Here is a 22,371-nt window from a genome sequence, read left to right on the forward strand (position 1 = left end):
TGATCTGTACTGAGCCTTTAAGTCATGTCAATTGCATGTCACTTTTGGAGGGTAAACTTAGTCAACATATTGCATTGTGCATGTAATATGTGATTTTACTTGGATCTGATAAAAATATTCAAGGACTGCCATTTGTTTACGTGCTATTAAATGCTCTATGTGCTAGTGCTAATATTTGGAACAGACTGTTATGAACTGTATAATTAATAACAAAACTGAGGAAAATAACTCTAATTCAGTCTAATAACCTAGTTCTAACCTCAAATATACTTGATATCCTATATTCCCTATTTAACATCAGACTGGAAATTTCTAACGTGCCTACTCAGAGGGAGAGGATATCATAAGGACATCAATTTGCTAAGAAACAGTTCGTGTAGAAAGAAAGACGAATCACAATGTCTGTCTCAGAATATGAGACTACAAACATTGACACATACACAATCATATTTTGAGTGGCTTCATCTACGAAACACTGTGGTATTATCTCCACTATCATTTCATTCTTACCGATGTACTACTCACAAAATATAATTGTAAATGTGATGTTATAAATGCAATGTATACGTTCTTATCTTTTATCATGCATATCAATGTATTTCTTCCATATTTCATTACTTACAAACGTTCGCAAATAGCAAAAACAAAACCACGTTTTCGCGCTTACGACTCCTTTACGGTAAGTTGCATACGGATTATGAAATCTCCTAACCGCGACTAAAAGTACCGCAGTACTGTAACGCTATGAAGACATAACGTGTTTGGAGCTCATATTAAATATTAAAATCCGATTATCTCTAAGATAAATATATGTTGTGTATTCGCGAACTTACGATTCGTGGGACGGGGCTGTATTCCAACAGTGAAAAAAGGAAAGGGAACGTAGTATTTTCCTATTGCGACAACCGACAACGAACTATTGAAAACATAAACTTCCGGTTGAAGGGCACCACTGCGCCGGAGTGTGGTTGAAGGGCTCAACATGATATCAAAACTACTCCGGGCGATCATAATGGGCCCTCCTGGTTCAGGAAAGGGCACTATATCACAAAGAATCATGAAAGACTTTGACATGAAGCATTTATCCAGTGGCGATGTTCTGAGGAAACAAATCTTTGAACGGACAGGTTCTGTCTTTTAAGTATTTTCGCCTGAGACGAAGCAGCTGCTCAATGATAATTCTCGCACAGGGAAACTATTAAAGTCAGCTGAAGTACAGATGATTACGGGCACGACAACCCTCTAATCCATTTCGTAACACATCCACAACTATAGGTGTAACGTAAACAACTGATTATTATTAAACATATTTTATTGTCCAAAAAGACAAAGGGATTGGGCACAAGTGCATCACTTATTACGCCTTCTCCCTGATGAATGGCAAATGAACAATAAGTGCAATACAGCCTGCATGAAATTCAGTGGCTTCACCCCCTTCAGGATGTGTGGCTTGTCTAGCGCTAATTGATTCCAACTGTTGCTCTTGCTTAACCATGTTAACTGATCTTGCATGCCTTCTCAATCTTTAGGGTTGGTAACCTCCAACTCCAGATCTTTAGTCCCCTTTACAATCCTTGGCACTGAGTACCACTTGCTGATCAAACGCCCTGTTGCAATCATTTGGGTTAGGGTTAGATATCACACCACTTTTTAGCAAATTAATCAAAAGATTCATGGGGGGAAAAAGTGGCAAGGGAGCGTCAAAGATGTCAGTGACCTGATCATTACGAAGTTCAGCAAATCAATAAGAGTGTGCCCAGTAAACTGCCATATACCCAATGACATGTTTGGTTTGTCTGGGAATTTTGGGACAGAATACTTGCCCAGTACCATGTTTTGGTTGTATGAGCTGACTATTATTCTGCACAAAATGTGTGACCAACCAGCAGAAAAGGGACCTTATGGGTGCTAGGATACAATTGTGCAGGGACGTCATTCAGAAAGATGTTTGACATCAATATACTTCTGTATCAATCCCCATGTGTGTGGACTGTACAAAAATATCTTATTTTTCTCTCGTTAGTTCGTAATGTAATAAAAACATAATTTCAAAACATTTCAGCATTCATGTATACTTTCAGTTAATCAGACGTTATATCTATAAACTGCAGTCATTACATAAACAGTTATAAGTCTGAAAATGGGAGTTTGCAGAAAACGGGTTCAAGTGTTTGATGCCATGTATCTCTGTAATAAATATGAATTGAATTGTACTTTAGTGGTCCTAGGATACTCTAGTTTTAAAATAAAATAAGTCAAAATGTGATTTTTCATCCATAAGGTACATATTTTCCCAATCACTCTAAATCACTCCTAGTTGTTGCAGGCTGAGCTAGAGATATATCTAGGATTCCAAACTAAGTGCCTTTGCTAGTCAAATTGCAAAACATTCAGTAACTGTGTTTAAAGGGGGGCACGGTAGACCCAGTCGTCTAAGGCGCCGCGATTGGTTGTGCAGAGTTGTGTCCCTTGGGTATGCCAGAAACCTATGATTGTGGGTTTGAATCCCGTTTCGCCCCGATTATGTTTCTAGGTTTGTCAGCACCATACCCGTGCTCATTGGTTTCACCAAAGTGGTAAATGTCTGAGACCTGCACCACTTCAGGCTTTCCTCCCACATTAAGCTGACACGCCGTGATATAACTGGAATCCTGTTAAAAGCAGTGTTAAACCCAACTCACTCACTCACTACTGTGTTTAAAATTAAAATTTCTTAAAAAAATGCTTATTTTCATCATTTAAGGGAAAGTTTACTATTGAAAATTAACATTGGATTCATTGCAACAAAGCTAAGCATCAAAGCCTCTCCCTCTTTAATGGTCCAATTATGAAAGTGAAATACAAGTCCCACGAACCTCCACAAATCCACAACATTAGTTGTAACTAGAACATGACGATTGCGCCATCTTGCTTTCCAATTTAGGTATTGGTACTGACATTTGCTGAAGACTTGGGGAAGAATATCAGCCTTTGAGTAGGCCTAGATAAATCCCTGTGAGGATTGTTTGAATAACTTTCACTGCCACATACAAATGACATAATCAATTAATAGTTTTTGAACTCTAGCAGTAAAATAAAACGAGACCATGACATTTGTTTCAGCTGCTGGGATTGAAGCTGAGAAGTACATTGCTCAAGGTCAGCTGGTTCCTGACCTCACAATGGTGAATCTTATCTTCAACGAGTTAGAGAAACTAGAGAATCACAGCTGGCTGCTGGATGGTAAGCAAGTACCGGCATGTTCTAGAGTGACAAGATAGCAAGATTCTGATTATTGGATGCTTTTAGTCTGATTTGGGGCTAAGCATGGTGATATGATGTCCCATAACATTTGTTCAGGATACGCTAATTTGAAGTGAAGTTTTATTTATCTGATAAAACTATGAAGAAAGGAAACAAAATACTGGTCTCTTTCCTCTCAGACTACTTTTAAATTAAATCAATACACACTGAGACATGATGAATTGATGAATAATAAATATAGAAGAAGAAGTTTATTCGGTATCAAAGGCCACCTGGACAAGAGTACAATACATGAGTTTTGCACATGGACAAGTGGGATAGCTGTTATACTATCTCAATACAATATTTATGATACTTTATACAGACAGATTTCTTTTCAAATATACAGCAATAATTTTAATTAGCTTAACATTTTTTGTTGCTACTAGTTGATTAAATTTTGCTCATGATGGATACTTGTAATAGTAGCTCGTGATGTAGACCTTTCTGTTTTCCATATAAAATGGACAAACTGAAAGGAAATGGTATTCATCTTCAATTATATTATGATTACATTTCTTGCACTTAAGTGAATCAGTATTGACTGATTGTGCATATAATAAATGTTGACTTTCTCATGTGCAAATGTTGACAGGACTCTGTGAAACAATACCGGTAATGAATCATACTCAGTATCCTACTGCAACATCTCTCTGTGCACTGGTGCATCTGTGTATTGTTTTGATGTGGGTCTGAAAACACACTCAGTAATTGGAATAAATAATGAGTTCTTAGTTTTTTAGTAGGATGAGATGGTACATGTAATGTGACTGTTGACCTTCCAGCGCCTTTCAGACAACTTGGGTTGTATACTCCCTTGGAAGCTGAGAATGAAATCTAGTGCATGCTAATCCAGTGACTGGGTAATAATAATGTAGCACTTTGAGCATACTCCTGTGTGGTGTGGAAATACAGCGCAGTATAAATGGCCTATTATTATTATAGTGAGTGAGTGAGTATGGTTTTACGCCGCTTTTAGCAATATTCCAGCAATATCACGGCGGGCGACATCAGAAATGGGCTTCACACATTGTACCCATGTCGGGAATCGAACCCGAGTCTTCGGCGTGACGAGCGAACGCTTTAACCACTAGGCTACCCGACCGCCCCTATTATTATTATAAATTCATTTAGACTTTGAATAATCTTTTTAGGCCCACTAATTAAGGTTTTCCAGAACTTGAGAAAATAGGAAAGGGCTTTGCACCTTATACCAATTTAGGGAATCAAACTGGGATCTTGAGTGTGACAAGCGAAAACTTTAACCACTAGGCTGCCTGTGATCAGTGACAGTGATACATTTAAATGTGTCCTTTGGTTTTTATGTTGCAGGGTTTCCACGGACAGTAGCTCAAGCTAAAGAAGTATTAGATCGTGGCCCTATTGATGCTGTTATCAATCTTAATGTGCCCTTTGAAGTTATCATTGACCGCATCAAGGGTCGGTGGACCCACCCTGCCAGCGGCCGTATCTACCATACAGAGTTCAACCCTCCAACTAAAGAGGTACATATAGTCCAATATTGAAAAAACAATTTGGATGAATTGTTCCAATGGGAAGTTTTTTATCCAATCAGGGCACTGCTTTACTTCACTGCCAAATAGCTGATTTGAACGGCTAGAAACCTATGATTGTGAGTTCAAATCCCGGTTCGCCCCAATTTCATTTGTAGGTTTTTCAGCACCATACCTGTGCTCGTGGGTTTCACCAAATTAGTAAACATCTAAGACCTGCATCACTTCGGGCTTTCCTCCCACATTAAGCTGACACACCGCGATATAACAGAAATACTGTTAAAAGCAGCATTAAACCCAACTCACACACACACACAGCTGTCAGAGCATTTTACTGGAACTACTGGCACCACCTATGCAGAGTTGCATCCATTAGGTTAGGCTAAATGTCTTTGTCAATTGCAGGGTATTGATGATGTCACAGGAGAACCCCTGATCCAGCGAGACGATGACAGACCCGAGACAGTAAGGAAGAGGCTAGAGGGGTACCAACTCTCTACCCAACCAGTGCTACATTTCTTCAAGTGAGGCTACTGCACAGGGGTGTTTTATATTCTTCAGACATTTCCCTAGTTAGCATTCAATGAATCTGGATATGGATGTATTCATATATTCAGGGCGAGAGAGTAGCATAGTGTTTAAAGTGTTCACCTGTCATGCCGAAGGCCCAGACTTAATTCCAACACAGGTACAATGTGGGAAGCACATCCCTGGTGTACCCAACCCTCATATTGCTGGAGCATTGGTAAAAGTGGCGTAAATCCACACTCACTCAATTTGATGTATCAATTATATCATCACTGTTGGAGTATGAGTGATTAGATGTACACAATGTTGGAGGGGGAGGGGGCTGTCCTTCCCTCATGTTTGGTTTCCGGAGCATGACTCAAAGATTGTTCAATATTTTGTGATCAAAGTTTGCATAGATATGTCTTTTGTGTTATGGCTGAGCCTAAGCAGAGACTTCATCATGTTGTACGTTATATGTCAAGTCAGGGATGCCGTATGTCAGGAATACATCTCACTGGACTTGAATGATAGATACTTCAAGCAGTTCTTTAAGTTCAAACTAATGAAGATTATCATCAAAATTATTACACAGATGTAGGTAACTTAGGTTCATGACTCCAGGAACTGATCTGTTAAGAATTGACCTTCACTTTGTGTGAGTTCATTGGAGTATGAACCTTCGTAGAGTGAGGGCCAAACTGTATGAATGTTGGAGCTTGCGTCAATTCTTATAATTTTTTTATCACAATTTCTTACCTCAAAAGATTCAGGCCTAGATCTAAAGACAATTTTATTTAGTACGTGTGACTTCATGTTTACACTGACAGCCATTCAACAACCAGCCATATAACGGAGTAAAATAGTTCCTCAAAAAGAGAGGTGACATGGGCGTATGGATGCACAACTTGCTCTCCAGAAACATCTTACGCAGCACATGTGTTCAAATCATATCCTCATTAGATGAGAAAGGTCTGTAAAGAACTACCTCAGTAAGTCAGTCACAATGACAGCGCGTCGTAATACATTTACATCAAGTACAAGACGTCAAAAAAAAAGCCGACACGATAAACGTGATGGGAGAGATTTCCAAAGTTGTTGATGAACCATTGGCGGTTACATGTGTTAGTCATCATTGATCAACTGGCCGATCATTGAAAGGTGAATAATGATGCGTCAAACAGACACAAAGGTAAATTCATAGATTGCTGGAGACGGTCAATGTCAGCCTAGGCACGGATAGAGTCGATACTACGATAGTTAAGATGTGCATTTCTTCGTTTGTTCATTAGGATGGGCCGTAGCGAGGATATTCGTGAACAATCATGCAGTCACGCTCTCTGACATTTCTCAAAGTATACTGAAACGCTGAGACCAAGAATAAAGGTTCTAAATGATCAGAAAGAACGCTTATGCATGTTTTCGTGCTAGGGAATTCCCAGGGGTTTCCCCAGGAATGTGGAAGTTGTCCGTCAGTGTTTACGTCATTTCAAGAACACGGTCTCGTGAAAAACGTATGAACGTCAAATCGTGTTGTTCATATACTTATGAACGTCAATTTCGCGGTCATGTGACCGACCTCTCATCCAATGGAAAAGCCGTATATCGTGTAAACTTCAAATAAAAAAATTATTATATAGTACACCAACAATATACTGATTTACATGTAGTACACCAACAATGTACTGATTTACATGTGGAACACCAGCAATATACTGATTTACATGTAGTACACCAACAATGTACTGATTTACATGTAGTACACCAACAATGTACTGATTTACATGTAGTACACCAACAATGTACTGATTGACATGTGGAACACCAACAATCTACTGATTTACATGTAGTACACCAACAATGTACTGATTTACATGTAGTACACCAACAATGTACTGATTTACATGTGGAACACCAACAATCTACTGATTTACATGTAGTACACCAACAATGTACTGATTTACATGTAGTACACCAACAATATACTGATTTACATGTAGTACACCAACAATCTACTGATTTACATGTGGAACAGCAACAATATACTGATTTACATGTAGTACACCAACAATATACTGATTTACATGTAGTACACCAACAATGTACTGATTTACATGTAGTACACCAACAATGTACTGATTTACATGTAGTACACCAACAATGTACTGATTTACATGTAGTACACCAACAATGTACTGATTGACATGTGGAACACCAACAATCTACTGATTTACATGTAGTACACCAACAATGTACTGATTTACATGTAGTACACCAACAATGTACTGATTTACATGTAGTACACCAACAATGTACTGATTGACATGTGGAACACCAACAATCTACTGATTTACATGTAGTACACCAACAATGTACTGATTTACATGTAGTACACCAACAATGTACTGATTTACATGTAGTACACCAACAATCTACTGATTTACATGTGGAACAGCAACAATATACTGATTTACATGTAGTACACCAACAATCTACTGATTTACATGTAGTACACCAACAATGTACTGATTTACATGTAGTACACCAACAATGTACTGATTTACATGTGGAACACCAACAATCTACTGATTTACATGTAGTACACCAACAATGTACTGATTTACATGTAGTACACCAACAATCTACTGATTTACATGTGGAACAGCAACAATATACTGATTTACATGTAGTACACCAACAATATACTGATTTACATGTAGTACACCAACAATATACTGATTTACATGTGGAACACGAAAAATATACTGATTTACATGTAGTACACCAACAATATACTGATTTACATGTGGAACACCAACAATCTACTGATCTACATGTCGTACACCAACAATGTACTGATTTACATGTAGTACACCAATAATATACTGATTTACATGTGGAACACCAACAATATACTGATTTACATGTAGTACACCAACAATATACTGATTTACATGTAGTACACCAACAATCTACTGATTTACATGTAGTACACCAACAATCTACTGATTTACATGTAGTACACCAACAATATACTGATTTACATGTGGAACTCCAACAATATACTGATTTACATGTAGTACACCAACAATATACTGATTTACATGTAGTACACCAACAATATACTGATTTACATGTGGAACACGAAAAATATACTGATTTACATGTAGTACACCAACAATATACTGATTTACATGTGGAACACCAACAATCTACTGATCTACATGTCGTACACCAACAATGTACTGATTTACATGTAGTACACCAATAATATACTGATTTACATGTGGAACACCAACAATATACTGATTTACATGTAGTACACCAACAATCTACTGATTTACATGTAGTACACCAACAATCTACTGATTTACATGTAGTACACCAACAATGTACTGATTTACATGTAGTACACCAACAATCTACTGATTTACATGTAGTACACCAACAATATACTGATTTACATGTAGTACACCAACAATGTATCAATTTACATGTAGTACACCAACAATATACTGATTTACATGTAGTACACCAACAATGTATCAATTTACATGTGGTATACCAACAATATACTGATTTACATGTAGTACACCAACAATGTATCAATTTACATGTGGTATACCAACAATATACTGATTTACATGTAGTACACCAACAATATACTGATTTACATGTAGTACACCAACAATATACTGATTTACATGTTATACACCAACAATGTACTGATTTACATGTAGTACACCAACAATCTACTGATTTACATGTAGTACACCAACAATGTATCAATTTACATGTGGTATACCAACAATATACTGATTTACATGTAGTACACCAACAATATACTGATTTACAAGTAGTACACCAACAATATACTGATTTACATGTGGAACACCAACAATGTACTGATCTGCATCTTTCCATTTCAGTGACAAGAAACTACTGAAGGAGTTTACAGGGAAGTATTCTAACGAGTTATGGCCCTTGGTTCATGACTACCTGGCAACCAAGACGGCACCAGTACAGTACACACGCTACAAATAATGCCAGCTGTCTCCATGGCAACAGCAGTGGTGTCAATGTAACAATATACAGTCAACTGTTTAACAAAGTCTGATATTGTAAAGGGATGGTCTCAAAATATGAACTGCATTGTTGTGAAATGCGATATGTGGACTATAACATTACGGCTAGATAATCATTTACTAATTTATGACATAAATCCACAAAACAAAAAGAATATGGTGAATATGAATTTGAGCTAATAAAAGTACTTGTGATGATTTAATAAGAAGCGAAATGTGAACATTGGGTTATGGCCCATTCTTAAGAATGCCAGAACAGATATTTTGAAATGTTTTGACAATGGAGATTTGAACCACCATCCCACTGTATTAAAGAGATCATGTCATGTGGTAGATTGCCAGATTTTGTGAGAAGTTTTATCCCCCAGTGAATATTTTACATTGATCTTGTGAAGACCAAGTCATGATGTAACTAGCAGATTTTATATGTGTTTGGGACGTTGTTTTCTTCCATTTTGACTGTACATTGATATATATGTTTTAATATACCAAACATTTTATAAAGTATTTTTATCTAGGGCTGTGCTGTTCATGTATTATGACTCATTACTGGAAAGAAATCAAGAAATGTAATCAAATATGTCACATAGACGAACTGATGGAATTTATTGACTTTGTACAAGATATTAGAATCACCCAGATGGTGGACTGTTGTGTTATGTTATCCTAGAAATCAGCTGTTGATCAGCTGGGTAACTTATTTCAAGTTACTGGTGTTGTGTTTATCTTACTTATACTGTAGGTTTGAGCGAGCATGTGTTTCTGCAAACTGTCCCACGTCTGTCTCCTAGACACTATTTGTCAAGCTGTTTAATCCAGGAAATTATGTGTAAGTTGGTCTTATGAGAGTATTTCATTATTGTAAAGTTTATATTGGGATGATTATAGACGGCATTTTCAGTACTGCCATAATATTGGTTCTGGTATTTGTACAAATATAGGGTCTGTGTCAGCTATAGAAAGTAACAGTTTTTGTCCGCTAGTCCTTATAATGATAACATACAGAAAAACCCTTTAAAATGGCAAATTTCAACTAGTCCTTATGATGCCTTTGCTATTGGGCAGTTTGACAAGGACTATAGGACTAGTGCCAATTTCTAACGCTGTGTGTGTTTTTCGACAATTCATCTTTGCATCTTTATCCCAAACAGATAAATAGCTCAATAACTCAACATCACTCTCGTTTTTCAGCTTTTTTTGTGTTTTTAAAAAAAACAAAAAGCCCATAATCCCTCTTCTAATTCTGCTTTCCAACTCTGAGTTTGTAAGATGAAAAGCTCCCGACGTCCCCATTTCCTACGTCTTCCTTTTTTTGTCATAATGTTGAAATACAGAAATACATCCGACTGGTAATAATAATACTAATGTGCATATTTAGAATACGCCAAATCCATACCCTAGAGCATGCTCAAGGTGTTACATGTTTACCCCGGTCAATGAATATGGTGCTCTCGATTTTCATTCTCTGCTCCCTGGGAAGTATAGAACCCAAGCTACCTGAGAGGCGCTAGGTTAACAGTCACATTACTTCTCATCCTAGCACGTACCCATTCGCTGCTCAGTGACCATTGTCCTTTTTAAGTTAAAATACTTCGTACAGCATGAACAAGTTTGTGGCACAATTTGGAAACCATGTTATTTGTCATATAGCTAGATCATGTTAACAGCTCAAAATGAGAATTGCAAAGCGTCTATTAATCTATGATACCTATTTCAGATTTAATACCTAATGAGAAAAGGTTATGTTATCTTGTTTTGTAGGTGTTAGTTTCCGGTTAATCCTCTGTTCAGTTTGACAACTGTGATTCATCAGCAGATCAAGGAATTGCTGCACCCCTGGTATATGTACCTGTACAGTCAAGTCTCGTTAATCCAAACACTCGTTAATCCGACAATCAGCTTTATCCAACATTATGCTTTAAAATCAGTCAATTTTGAATCAGTCATACAGTCCGTAACAGTAGTTTAGTGTTAAACTTTAGTGCTTGCATGATTAGAAAACATATTCCGCTGACAATGTAACACAACAATATGAATATTTTATTTTTCCTTTTCCTACGTGTTTGTATCGTTATCTTTCGTGTAGTTGTCCAATTTTCAATCACGAACGTTTATACTACCTAATTTCGATTATCCGACATACTCGTTAATCCGACATAATCATATGCAACCAACAATGGCGGATTAACGGGACTTGACTGTATATGTAAGACTCCATGTTAGGACCCAGCTTGGTTGCAAATTGTAATGTCTGGCATTGCTCAAATATAAACGTATTCCTTAGTTCCATTGTTGATGCATTGGGATCAACTGTGTTTACATGTTTTCAGGTTTGTAATGGATGCAGAATATTGCATCCTCAATGCATATAAATTGAAAATGGAGGCAAATAATGTCTCACCCTCCACTGAAACTGATCCAGCTAGATTCTAACCTTATGGTTGTTTTGTTTACCTGTTGTTCATGGCAGACATATTGAAATATAAAGTGTGATGAACACATAATTCGCAAATAACGTAATCTGCCCAGTGATATCATGTTATCAATCAATACTTTGATAACATTCAGTTGTGATCAGTAGTCTCTTATGTCCAGGTGAGCTACAGCTGCAAGTATTGCTCTGTTTTCTGGAGGGGTTCATGGGGATGTTTGTGTGTCCCCATGTGTCTTTCTACAGGTGAAATCATTCTGTTGTGAAAAGGGTGACACTGTTGTATTTCAGTTCCATGGATAAGAGTGTTCGGAATGAAGAATAAAAATAAATGGGGCCTTGGCTTAACCTTACTGAAGTTATGGAGGGTTTTTAAATTCGAATATACTACTTAAAATAAGTTAAAGAACGCCTACAATCAGAGTGAGTGAGTGAGTTTAAATGTTAAGTCACATCGGCAATATTTTAGCACTATCGTGACTATCAAGGGTTAATCATAATAAATACATTGAAGCTTATATAAAAAATACTGCCAAAAAAGTAAGTAAAATAACAGACTTGTCTCAGAAAAAGGTATAAAACTAGTATGGAATCATAAGAAGAATAGCACTATACAGATCTACAATTGAAAGGTTGTGGGTTGCAATACCCACCAGCCATTACAGAGTAACTGTAGTCATATGAAAAAAAATTGAATACCAAGAACCCCTCAAATCCCCTCAGTCCTTAATTCCCAACACTGGTTAACAAGATTATATCTGATGAGGCTTGATAATTGTCTCATTTTTCTCTTCCCATGGAAAATAGAGAAGAATTTACCATACAAAGTATACCTCAATATCTGTCAACATGATGATTATGGTTGTTATTACTATATTATTCCACTATATAGGGATATTATTATCTTGCCATGATGCACACAACTGATTCTCATCATATGTCAAGTGTTTATCTGAACAGAATGGCCTGTCTGAATATACCTATCAAAGGTTTAGTATATTATTAATATTCAAGTTGTTACAGCAATGTCATTGTTTCATACTGGTGCAGTTAATTCCTTTTGGTACGACAATCATGGTTGTGTTTTAATTGTTCAAAGGTGCTCAAGTCTATTTCTCTTGAAAACGTCATACAGCAATAATCATGCCTCAATATTTCTTATTTTGCTCAGTAAATCGACCAGTTTGTTATGTCTCAATTCAAATGTTAAGTTTCAGATTTTAGCATGAGCTTATTCACTGATAGGTTGTTTTAGTGCTGTGTGTATTCAGTCACAGGAGCTGCATGTCAGTGTTTTTTGACATGTTTCACATTTTACTGGAACCTGGAACCTGAGTGTTGTTTTCATACTTGATTTTAGAGTTGTTTTTATGTGGTTCCTTTAACCCATCAGGGACCCGTGAAGACCCAGGGTAGAAAAGGTCTTGCCGTTAAAGGCGACTATGCTTGTCATAAGAGTCTTAAGAGGATTGGGTGGTCAGGCTCTCTAACTTGGTTGATGCATGTCATCGTATCCCAATTGCATGGATTGATGCTCATGATGTCAATCACTGGATTGTCTGGTCCAAACTCGAGGCCACCGTCATATAACTGGAACATTGCTGAGTGTGGCATTAAACAACAAACAAACAAAAATCAAATCATCAGGAGGGAGGCATTGATAATAGTATTGATAATATTACCTCACTTTTATTTGTTCTTTGTACTGAAATATGCCATTGAGATTTTAGGTATTTGAAAAAAATCTTTGTTGATACTTCTGTAGTATTTTAAAGTGTGTAGGCAATTCAAATCTAAATGTTAGTCCGTGCTCAACCTAGAGCCGACAGACCTATCCGCAGGCGGCGGGCTAGCCTAGTGGTTAAAGCACTGACTTGTCGTACTGAAGGCCCGGGATTGATTCCCCATGTGGGTACGATGTGTGAAGCTGATAGCGAGAATCTCCAGTTGCAGCGTAAAACCATACTCACCCGAGGGACGGTCGGGTAGCCTAGTGGTTAAAGCCTTCGCTCGTCACGCCGAAGACCCGGGTTCGATTCCCGACATGGGTACAATGTGATATTGCTGGAATATTGCTAAAAGTGGCGTAAAACCATACTCACTCACTCACCATACTCACCCTATAACTATCTCTTACAGAGTGTACTTTCTGTGATGGTGAATGATATTTTACCAACATGATTCAGATTTGCTCATTGTGAATCTGTAATCCATGACGACTACCACAATAGCAATGTCATCAATGTCCGACAGCAGTAATTTTCATTCTACATTATGAAACCCTAATCAAACTGGCTTTTATGTACTAATTGGCTAATTGCACATGAATTACATACACTTTCTGAACCATATTTTTGTTAACATGTTGTTCAATGGAGGACCATGTAAGAAGATGTTCTTTTGTACCATTAGTTTTGAAACAACCAGTTATGTGAAAATGTCATGATGTTACGAACATATATGTCATGTATATAACAACGACGCATAATTTTTTTTACAAGAATATATTATTCAGAAAGAGGCATGCTTCAAATATGTGATGATTTTATTAATGGAAATAAATGATTTTACACCCAAAACAAATATGTATCCTTTTTCATTTTTTTCTAATGACCCTCCAAGGGTACACTGTAAGCAACTCCGTTCACTTTCTGGTTTGTAATGCCGTTCCATTTACAAGCCATGTAAACACCAAGAACAGAAAAGAAGTTTCTATGGGTAAAACAGATTTGACCTTTCCTAAGAAACATTTTTTTTAGCTGCCCATCCAATTTTTTACGTGACACTCCTCATTAGTTTTCCACAAAAATCACCAAAATATTTATCAATAATTACAAAACAGAGTCATTGTTTTTGCTGAATCGCTTTGTGGATACTTGTAGTTTGTCTATTCAGGCAAATATATGGTGTTATGAAGGAAATCAGCAGCAATAATGTTAAGAACAATATTCAACCTTATAAATGATATATTTATTGTGCAATTCATAAATGTATCAGGGTAAGTTCAGATGACTTTCTGTCTCACAAATCACACCAGATGACCATTCATCTTACATCAAACTTATCACAAAGAGTTGACTTGAGAAAAGTGTACACATCTTTTCTCATTCAACTAACCGTCCCCATAGTCAAATGTCCTGAAACAAATCAGTGCCTTCATTCTGGACGGAAGAGGCAAATCATGCACAAGCTGAGCCATGTGATCACCAAGATACCTCCTCAAGAACAAGCACGTCACATCCCTGAGAGTCCTGGGATTTCTGGCCATATAGAGTAGAGTCTCTGCTATCTGAGTGTCCTTGATTGCTGCAGGCACTGTGTTGTAGTGGAGCCAGTTTTCCCGTGACACCTCGTAGCCTCCGTCCAGCATCATTTGCAGGAGCCCCTCCTCACCCCTCACTGCAGCCAGGTATAGTGGTGTCTGTTTTGCATAGTTCTCGGTGCACATATCCACATTCTTCTGTATCAGGAACTGAGCAATAGTCTGCTTGTTGTAGTACACTGACAAATGAAAAGCTGTGAACCCATTGATGTTTTTCTCGCCAGAACGAACACCTCTTTTGTAGATCATTTTAACAATATCAATATGGCCACTACTGACGGCAATATGGAAGCAGTTTTCATCATCATTTGTGGTTTGATGGATGGAAGCACCTGCATCAAGCAAAGTCTTCACCACATTCTCATAGCCATAACACACTGCTGTATGAAGTGCTGTCCATCCGTCTTTGTCTGCCCGGTTTACATCGGCACCATTGGTAATCAATAACTTACAAACTTCATCATGTCCTAAGCATGTAGCTGCATGCATTGGCGTGAACCCATCAATCTGTGCAATGTTGACACATGCACCTGCAGAAAGAAGATATTCCACGAGGTCAACATGACCGTATGTCGAAACCCAGTGGAGTGGTGTACGATGATCACTGTCACGACTGTTGATGTCGACACCTCGATGAACTAGTCGCCTCACAACCTCAAGATGTCCTTTGGATGCTGCCATGTGGATTGGTTGTCTAAACCACATATGATCAGACAGGTCGGGTTGAAGAGGGTCACACTTGTACTGCAACAAGAGATCAACAATGTCCTCAAACCCAGCAGTGGCAGCCTGGCATATTGGGTTCTGTCCATCGTATACAAAGTTGGGTGATGTGTCTTTAGTCCGCAGCCACATTTGTACTGTATCAATGTCATTATTGTTGATAGCTGTCAACAGGGTGACCCAGTCTTGGCATACAGCGGTGCTGGTTGATATGACAATAGGGAGGTTGCTTCCACTCATTTTGTTTCAGTTCATAATGTCACCTACAGGTTAACTGCAAAGAATATATGGCAATTAGAACATTCGACATATTGCCTTGCCTGTCAATACCGATAGAAACTAACATCTTTAGTCCACTAGTCCTCATAGTGATAACATATAGCAAAACCCTTAAAAAGGACAAATTTCTACTAATCCTTATGATACCTTAAGTTTTGGGCAGTTTGGCAAGGGCTGCAGGACTAGTGCCAATTTCTAACGCTGCTGTCATATTTTCATAGGGCATATTGCAATTGCATCAATAAGTAAAGGGCACTTAACTCCAGTATGGTGCCCATACACAGTGAGTCACCGTGCAACGAGGGAGTGGTTTGTTGGTCATTTGATTTACCAGACTAAGACTCGACTTGCAGGCCAATAAAGCACAGTTGAAATATTGCTGACTGTGACGTAAAACAATATGAAACGATTTACTCACTCATTCACAAGTCCCCAATGCAAATCAAGATGGCACTGTCAATTTTTGAAACATTAGAACCCGTCAAAGTTTCCTCGAAACAAATAGCTACTTGTGTCATCAAAATATCAATGCATACCTATGTACTAATATCAACGCTGTCATCAGCTGATTGTAAAATCACATCCAAATACAGATCGTGAGACGGCCATCTTTATCAAGCTCCTCACAGCGATAGTACGTTCCCGGAGCTCTCTATACTATCGCTGCCACCAGTCAAAACTCCCCACTGTGAATAGGTGGCCACAACCATGCTTGGAGTTGAACTCGCAACCGAATGACCGTTTTGTTTACAAACAAGTGACGACTGTCGTGACGCCGAATACACTTATAGCTGCTAAATTACTTTCTTCGTTTGTCAATTTGAATTTCTGTTTCATTACAACTATCGTGTTATTGATATAGTAAGAATGTAAGGGAGAAGTTGGTTGATTTTCCGTTAGTCTGCAATCTCGAACCAATCTGATTATCAAAACAACAAAGTAAATTCATCTGGAAAACATGGTCAGTCGCAAACCTTTTCAAATTGAAATATGATGGCATTCCCAAAGACATAAACAAAAGTATAAACGTTACTACATTTGGGGTTAGAGGGCAAATTTCAAGATTCTTGTAATGGCTGCGCCCACACTGGTGGCAGCGATGTTACCGAGAGTGTAACGAAGGTGTCACGCGCTGGGAAGGAGCTTGCATCTTTATACTAAAAGGGAGGCAATCGCATTTTAAACTGGTTCCTGTGGTGGTACGCGCTGCAATTTGATAGCTTTCTTATATAACTAGTTTACGTAGAAGGGAGCCCAGTCAAATATATTTTACATGCGCTTTAGTTATTATAATTCTTCTTGCGTCTGTTTTCTTTTCTGTTTTAAAAACCGACGATTTGATATGTTAAACAATTCCAACATTCAGAATGGCAATAACAGAAAAATACTACAATTTCGGATAATATCAACTCCACCACAGGGGCCTATAACGCAAAACTTAGCAGCAAGATAAATACGTCACTAACTGGCTCGTAGTGGCCGTATTCATCTTGCTGACAATGTTTGTGTTACAAGCCCCTGTGAACTCTACTAATGTATGGCATTTCTGCATCGGTCGTATAAATGAAAGCGATTTGACCTAATACGATTAAGCATTCACAGATTGTGAGTAGGACAACTAACAAAGTGTTTTACTACAAACTAATTCTTCAAAAATTGGTGTTTTTTTACAATTATTATGTGTAAATGAGTGCATACAATTATTGGTAAATGGGTGAATCAGGATTGTTAGTACGTACATCAGCGAATAACATTGTCTGTAAATGAGTGAAACAGACTGAATGTAGATAAGTGTAACAAATTGTCAGTAAATCTACTAGACAAGATTATCTGTGAATGAATGGAAGAGATCGAATGTAACTGAGTGAAAGAGATCGAATTTAAATTAGTGAAATAGATTGAATGTATATGAGTGAGAAACATTATTGTAAATGAGTTGAACAGATTTTCAGTAAATGAAATAAGCAGATTGAATGTAAATGAGTGAAACTGATTAAATGTAAACAAGTAAAACATATTGAATGAACATGAGTGCAACAGGTTGTCAGCAAATGAAATAAGCAGATTGAATGTAAATGAGTGAAACAGGTTGTCAGTAAATGAAATAAACATATTGAATGTAAATGTGTGAAACAGGTTTTCCGAAAATTAAATAAACAGAATGAACGTAAATGATTGAAAATGATTAAATGTAAACAAGTGAAACAGATTGAATGTAAATGAGTGAAACTGTTTAAATGTAAAGTGAAACAGATTGAATGTAAATGAGTGAAACTGTTTAAATGTAAACAAGTGAAACAGATTGAATGTAAATGAGTGAAACTGTTTAAATGTAAACAAGTGAAACAGATTGAATGTAAATGAGTGAAACTGATTAAATGTAAACAAGTAAAACATATTGAATGAACATGAGTGCAACAGGTTGTCAGCAAATGAAATAAGCAGATTGAATGTAAATGAGTGAAACAGGTTGTCAGTAAATGAAATAAACATATTGAATGTAAATGTGTGAAACAGGTTTTCCGAAAATTAAATAAACAGAATGAACGTAAATGATTGAAAATGATTAAATGTAAACAAGTGAAACAGATTGAATGTAAATGAGTGAAACTGTTTAAATGTAAAAGAGAAACAGATTGAATGTAAACATATTGTCTGTAAATGAACTAAACAGATTGAAAGTAAATGTATGAAAGATATTGTCAGTAAATGAAATTAACAGATAAATGAAATTTGTGAAACAGATTTCAGTAAATGAAACAAACAGATTGAATGCAAATAAGTGAAACAGGTTGTCAGTTAATGGTGTCAGCACATGAGCGAAATACATTGTCTGTAATAATCCAGGAACCTGATGGCGGCCTGTAAAATAATTGATCAGACAGTCAAGTGTTTGATATTATGGGCAACGTCCCACAAGCAATCAACCAGGTAACAGAAGCTAACAGTCCGATCCAGTAAGTCGCCTCAACGACAAGCATGTATAGGTAACTGCATGATGACCTATTCTAACCCGACTACCCATTCCGCACTACCTCGACATATATATGACTGAAGTCTACCCATACCGCACTACCTCGACATATGCATGACTGAAGTCTTCCCATTCCACACTACCTCGACATATGCATGACTGAAGTCTACCCATACCGCACTACCTCGACATATGCATGTCTGCTGAAGTCTACCCATTCCGCACTACCTCGACATATGCATGTCTAAAGTCTACCCATACCGCACTACCTCGACATATGCATGTCTGAAGTCTTCCCACTCCGCACTACCTCGACATATGCATGACTGAAGTCTACCCATACCGCACTACCTCGACATATGCATGTCTGCTGAAGTCTACCCATTCCGCACTACCTCGACATATGCATGTCTGAAGTCTACCCATACCGCACTACCTCGACATATGCATGTCTGAAGTCTTCCCACTCCGCACTACCTCGACATATGCATGTCTGAAGTCTTCCCAATCCGCATTACCTCGACATATGCATGTCTGAAGTCTTCCCATTCCGCACTACCTCGACATATGCATGTCTGAAGTCTTCCCATTCCGCACTACCTCGACATATGCATGTCTGAAGTCTTCCCATTCCGCACTACCTCGACATATGCATGTCTGAAGTCTTCCCATTCCGCACTACCTCGACATATGCATGACTAAAGTCTACCCATTCCGCACTACCTCGACATACCTGTTCATTTGTAATGGGTTCATTCCAACGTTGGGATCACGATGGTTTTTTACATCAATGCACCCAACATGACTTTCACCTCATGACCCATTGTATGCATTACTGGGCCGGGTACCACGTAAGTCTCTTGTTTATTTCGAGTCCTACAAGGTTATATTTTCAAGATTAACCTATTAAGTGGTCTCCTGCATGACAATAATACATTTGTTATTTGAATTTTTACTAGATTAGACTTAAACCCCTAACCTTGGAAACTTTATGTCTATATAATTATGTGATTGCGTGCGTATGTGCGCGCGTGCGTGCGTGCGTCTGGTGCTAGCACGGTGGTATGGAGGCCGCATTACGGGGATCTCCTGACCTATTCCCTGTATGAAAGACGTGTGTTTATGTTTCCTGACTGAATTTAGGCAGGTATGTTAATATCTTCCAGCCTATACGGCAACTAACATTTCATAGCGAGCATTCACTTGGCTCATTTCTATGTAGTTTATATTAACATCTAAAAATATTATTTATTATTGTTCTGCGTTGGGTTCGTCTCATGTGCAGCTCGTCTTCCAGAGAAGCGCAATCAGTACTCCCGACACAGACAACGGCATCGCTCCGGTTACGGCTTACGTTACGGCCTTCGGCCCAACATAGAGAGCCGTATTTCCCCTTATAAACCGTCAGCAAATGGCTCACAGGCCGACCCGATTTGTGAAGTGAATATATTGTGCCCCCGATCCTCCGGCTGCACTATGATCTTGGAATGCTGAAACATGGATGTAATGTATACCACTATAAGTAACCCCATGCTCGTCTGTTTCTCTCAAGGGGGGGCTTCTGTCACGCTGTGAAGAGTTTTGTCAGTTCGGACTCTTTTTACGTGTTCGTTCCTCATCTTCTGCCACCCGAAGACAATGTTTGTTATATACTTCTGAAATACCCACCGACTGGTTGTAGTTTATTGCCGCTATTGAATTCTTTTCTATATTCCATGTGCCAAAATGGAGGGGCACGAATGGCCCAGTGGTCTAATATGCGCCGCAATTCGCTGTGCAGAGTTGCGTCCCTTGGTCGCACCAGAAACCTATGATTCTGTGTTCGCCCCGGTTATGTTTCTAGGTTTGTCAGCACCATATCCGTGCTCGTGGGTTTCGCCAAAGTGGTAAACGTCTGAGGCCTGCATCACTTGAGGCTTTCCTCCCACATTAAGCTGACACGCGGTGGTATAACTGGAATACTGTCCAAACCCAGCTAACCCAACTCACTCACTCATTCTAAATGGAAATATTTACACAGAGGCATACCATATACATGAAATATTGTCCTCTCAGGTGAATGTTTCAATCAGCCACGACGACAGCGGTGTTAGATGTTAGTATTGTCGTAACTGCTTTCGGGCGTCCAGTGCGACCCTGCTACAGTTACTAAATGTATTGCCGTTCCTGGTCCTTGTGGTCAATTAAGCCATGACATTGCCCTCGCCTTGTCCACCACGGCTCGGCTCCGTCAAGGATTGATTGGTCTAATGACCCTTACTCCAAGTTGTCTCTATCAGCATTCACACCCGCATAATAAAGAAACGCAACACCAGTTTATACTCACATAGTTTTACTTACTCTCAGCCCATCTATCACTACAGAACAGGATCAGGCTGGCCACGCTCGTCACTAGCTGGTGGAAACTTAGAACGATCGGGATTCGACTCGATCGACTGCAAACCGCGCTCTCCTCTCCTAATGTTGAGGGTATCATTTTATAGTGTTCGAGCCTGGCCTGTCCTTGTCCCATGTCTCAATACCTCCATTTGATTCGTTACAAGTTTAGATCTGACCATGAACTCATGTGTGTCGCCATCGGAAAAATACCAAAGCCTACGTGCCAGATTGCTCATCTCTCTATTGATTTTGTGACTCGCTCCGAAGCTCCAAATGAATTATGCCTTGTAATTCCCCATTTGTTTCATTAACTCATGGACGATAGCCAGAGACCAATCCAATGATAAATGTGAAATGTCCAGAATACACTTGTGATAAATGTTAAATGTCTTTTCTCTATTGATTCCTTTCAAATTACAAGTTCTGTCACAAACTATATCTAATGCAACTCCTCATTGCAGCTATAATGGTTCTATTTATTATCATTAGTTTCTGAGATGCATTTTTAACCTTATAACAGTATGGCCATAGTATGGGCGTACTTTATTATTACAAGAAACTAGCCTCCATTTACCCCCACATTAAGACACGCCCTAATAGAAATGAAATACTTTTCCAACTCGCCCTCATCATGTAACTAAAAAAGTAAAAACTATTGCCTCTTTATAAGGTACAGTTCAAAGGTACGGTCCTTGCTTGTGCTTTTTGGAGAAAATACAGTACCTCAATTGTTTTAAGCACATATCGCATGATTCAACTGTTCTCAGACAAACCACGACTTGCGAAAATACACGCAAATCTTAACGTACAAATAGACAAACGATTCCCTCAGGCAACACATACGCTTCAAAAGGGTTATTAATTCCACCAAACAA

General features: G+C 38.3%; 3 protein-coding genes across 7 annotated transcripts in view; 1 reads left to right on the forward strand and 2 right to left on the reverse strand.

Moving 5' to 3' along the window:
• LOC124136165 (pumilio homolog 3-like) overlaps positions 1–929 on the reverse strand; it is a 31,713-nt gene extending 30,784 nt beyond the window's left edge. For 2 of the 3 annotated variants that reach the window (XR_007222148.1, XM_046502008.2), the window contains exon 1: positions 623–708. The gene's annotated coding sequence lies outside the window, so the exon portion shown is untranslated. Of the gene's footprint in view, positions 1–622; positions 709–833 lie in introns of those variants that run through there. The other variant, XM_046502007.2, reaches the window with a different exon arrangement.
• Positions 917–13,318, forward strand: LOC124136167 (GTP:AMP phosphotransferase AK3, mitochondrial-like). Of its 2 annotated transcripts, none has more exons than XM_046502011.2 (5): positions 917–1,127; positions 3,103–3,222; positions 4,615–4,787; positions 5,202–5,320; positions 9,233–13,318. In XM_046502011.2, the coding sequence occupies exons 1-5, from the start codon at positions 983–985 to the stop codon at positions 9,345–9,347; spliced, it is 672 nt and encodes a 223-aa protein (XP_046357967.2). In that variant the 5' UTR covers positions 917–982; the 3' UTR covers positions 9,348–13,318. The 2 variants fall into 2 exon arrangements, with proteins under 2 accessions (XP_046357967.2, XP_046357968.2); XM_046502012.2 differs by lacking the exon at positions 917–1,127 and adding an exon at positions 1,137–1,275.
• A 773-nt stretch (positions 13,319–14,091) lies between these two features.
• LOC124136166 (serine/threonine-protein phosphatase 6 regulatory ankyrin repeat subunit B-like) lies at positions 14,092–16,768 on the reverse strand. 2 transcript variants are annotated; one of them, XM_046502009.2, is made up of 2 exons: positions 16,680–16,768; positions 14,092–16,138 (listed from the first exon to the last, which is right to left on the reverse strand). In XM_046502009.2, exon 2 carries the CDS (start codon positions 16,102–16,104, stop codon positions 14,932–14,934), a length of 1,173 nt encoding a protein of 390 aa, XP_046357965.2. In that variant the 5' UTR covers positions 16,105–16,138; positions 16,680–16,768; the 3' UTR covers positions 14,092–14,931. The 2 variants fall into 2 exon arrangements, with proteins under 2 accessions (XP_046357965.2, XP_046357966.2); XM_046502010.2 differs by having other exon boundaries at positions 16,562–16,752.
• Between the last annotated feature and the right edge of the window lie 5,603 nt (positions 16,769–22,371).

This window comes from Haliotis rufescens, unplaced genomic scaffold (genome assembly GCF_023055435.1).
Source record: "Haliotis rufescens isolate VD_foot unplaced genomic scaffold, xgHalRufe1.0.p SCAF_2, whole genome shotgun sequence".
NCBI classification, from domain to species: domain Eukaryota; kingdom Metazoa; phylum Mollusca; class Gastropoda; order Lepetellida; family Haliotidae; genus Haliotis; species Haliotis rufescens.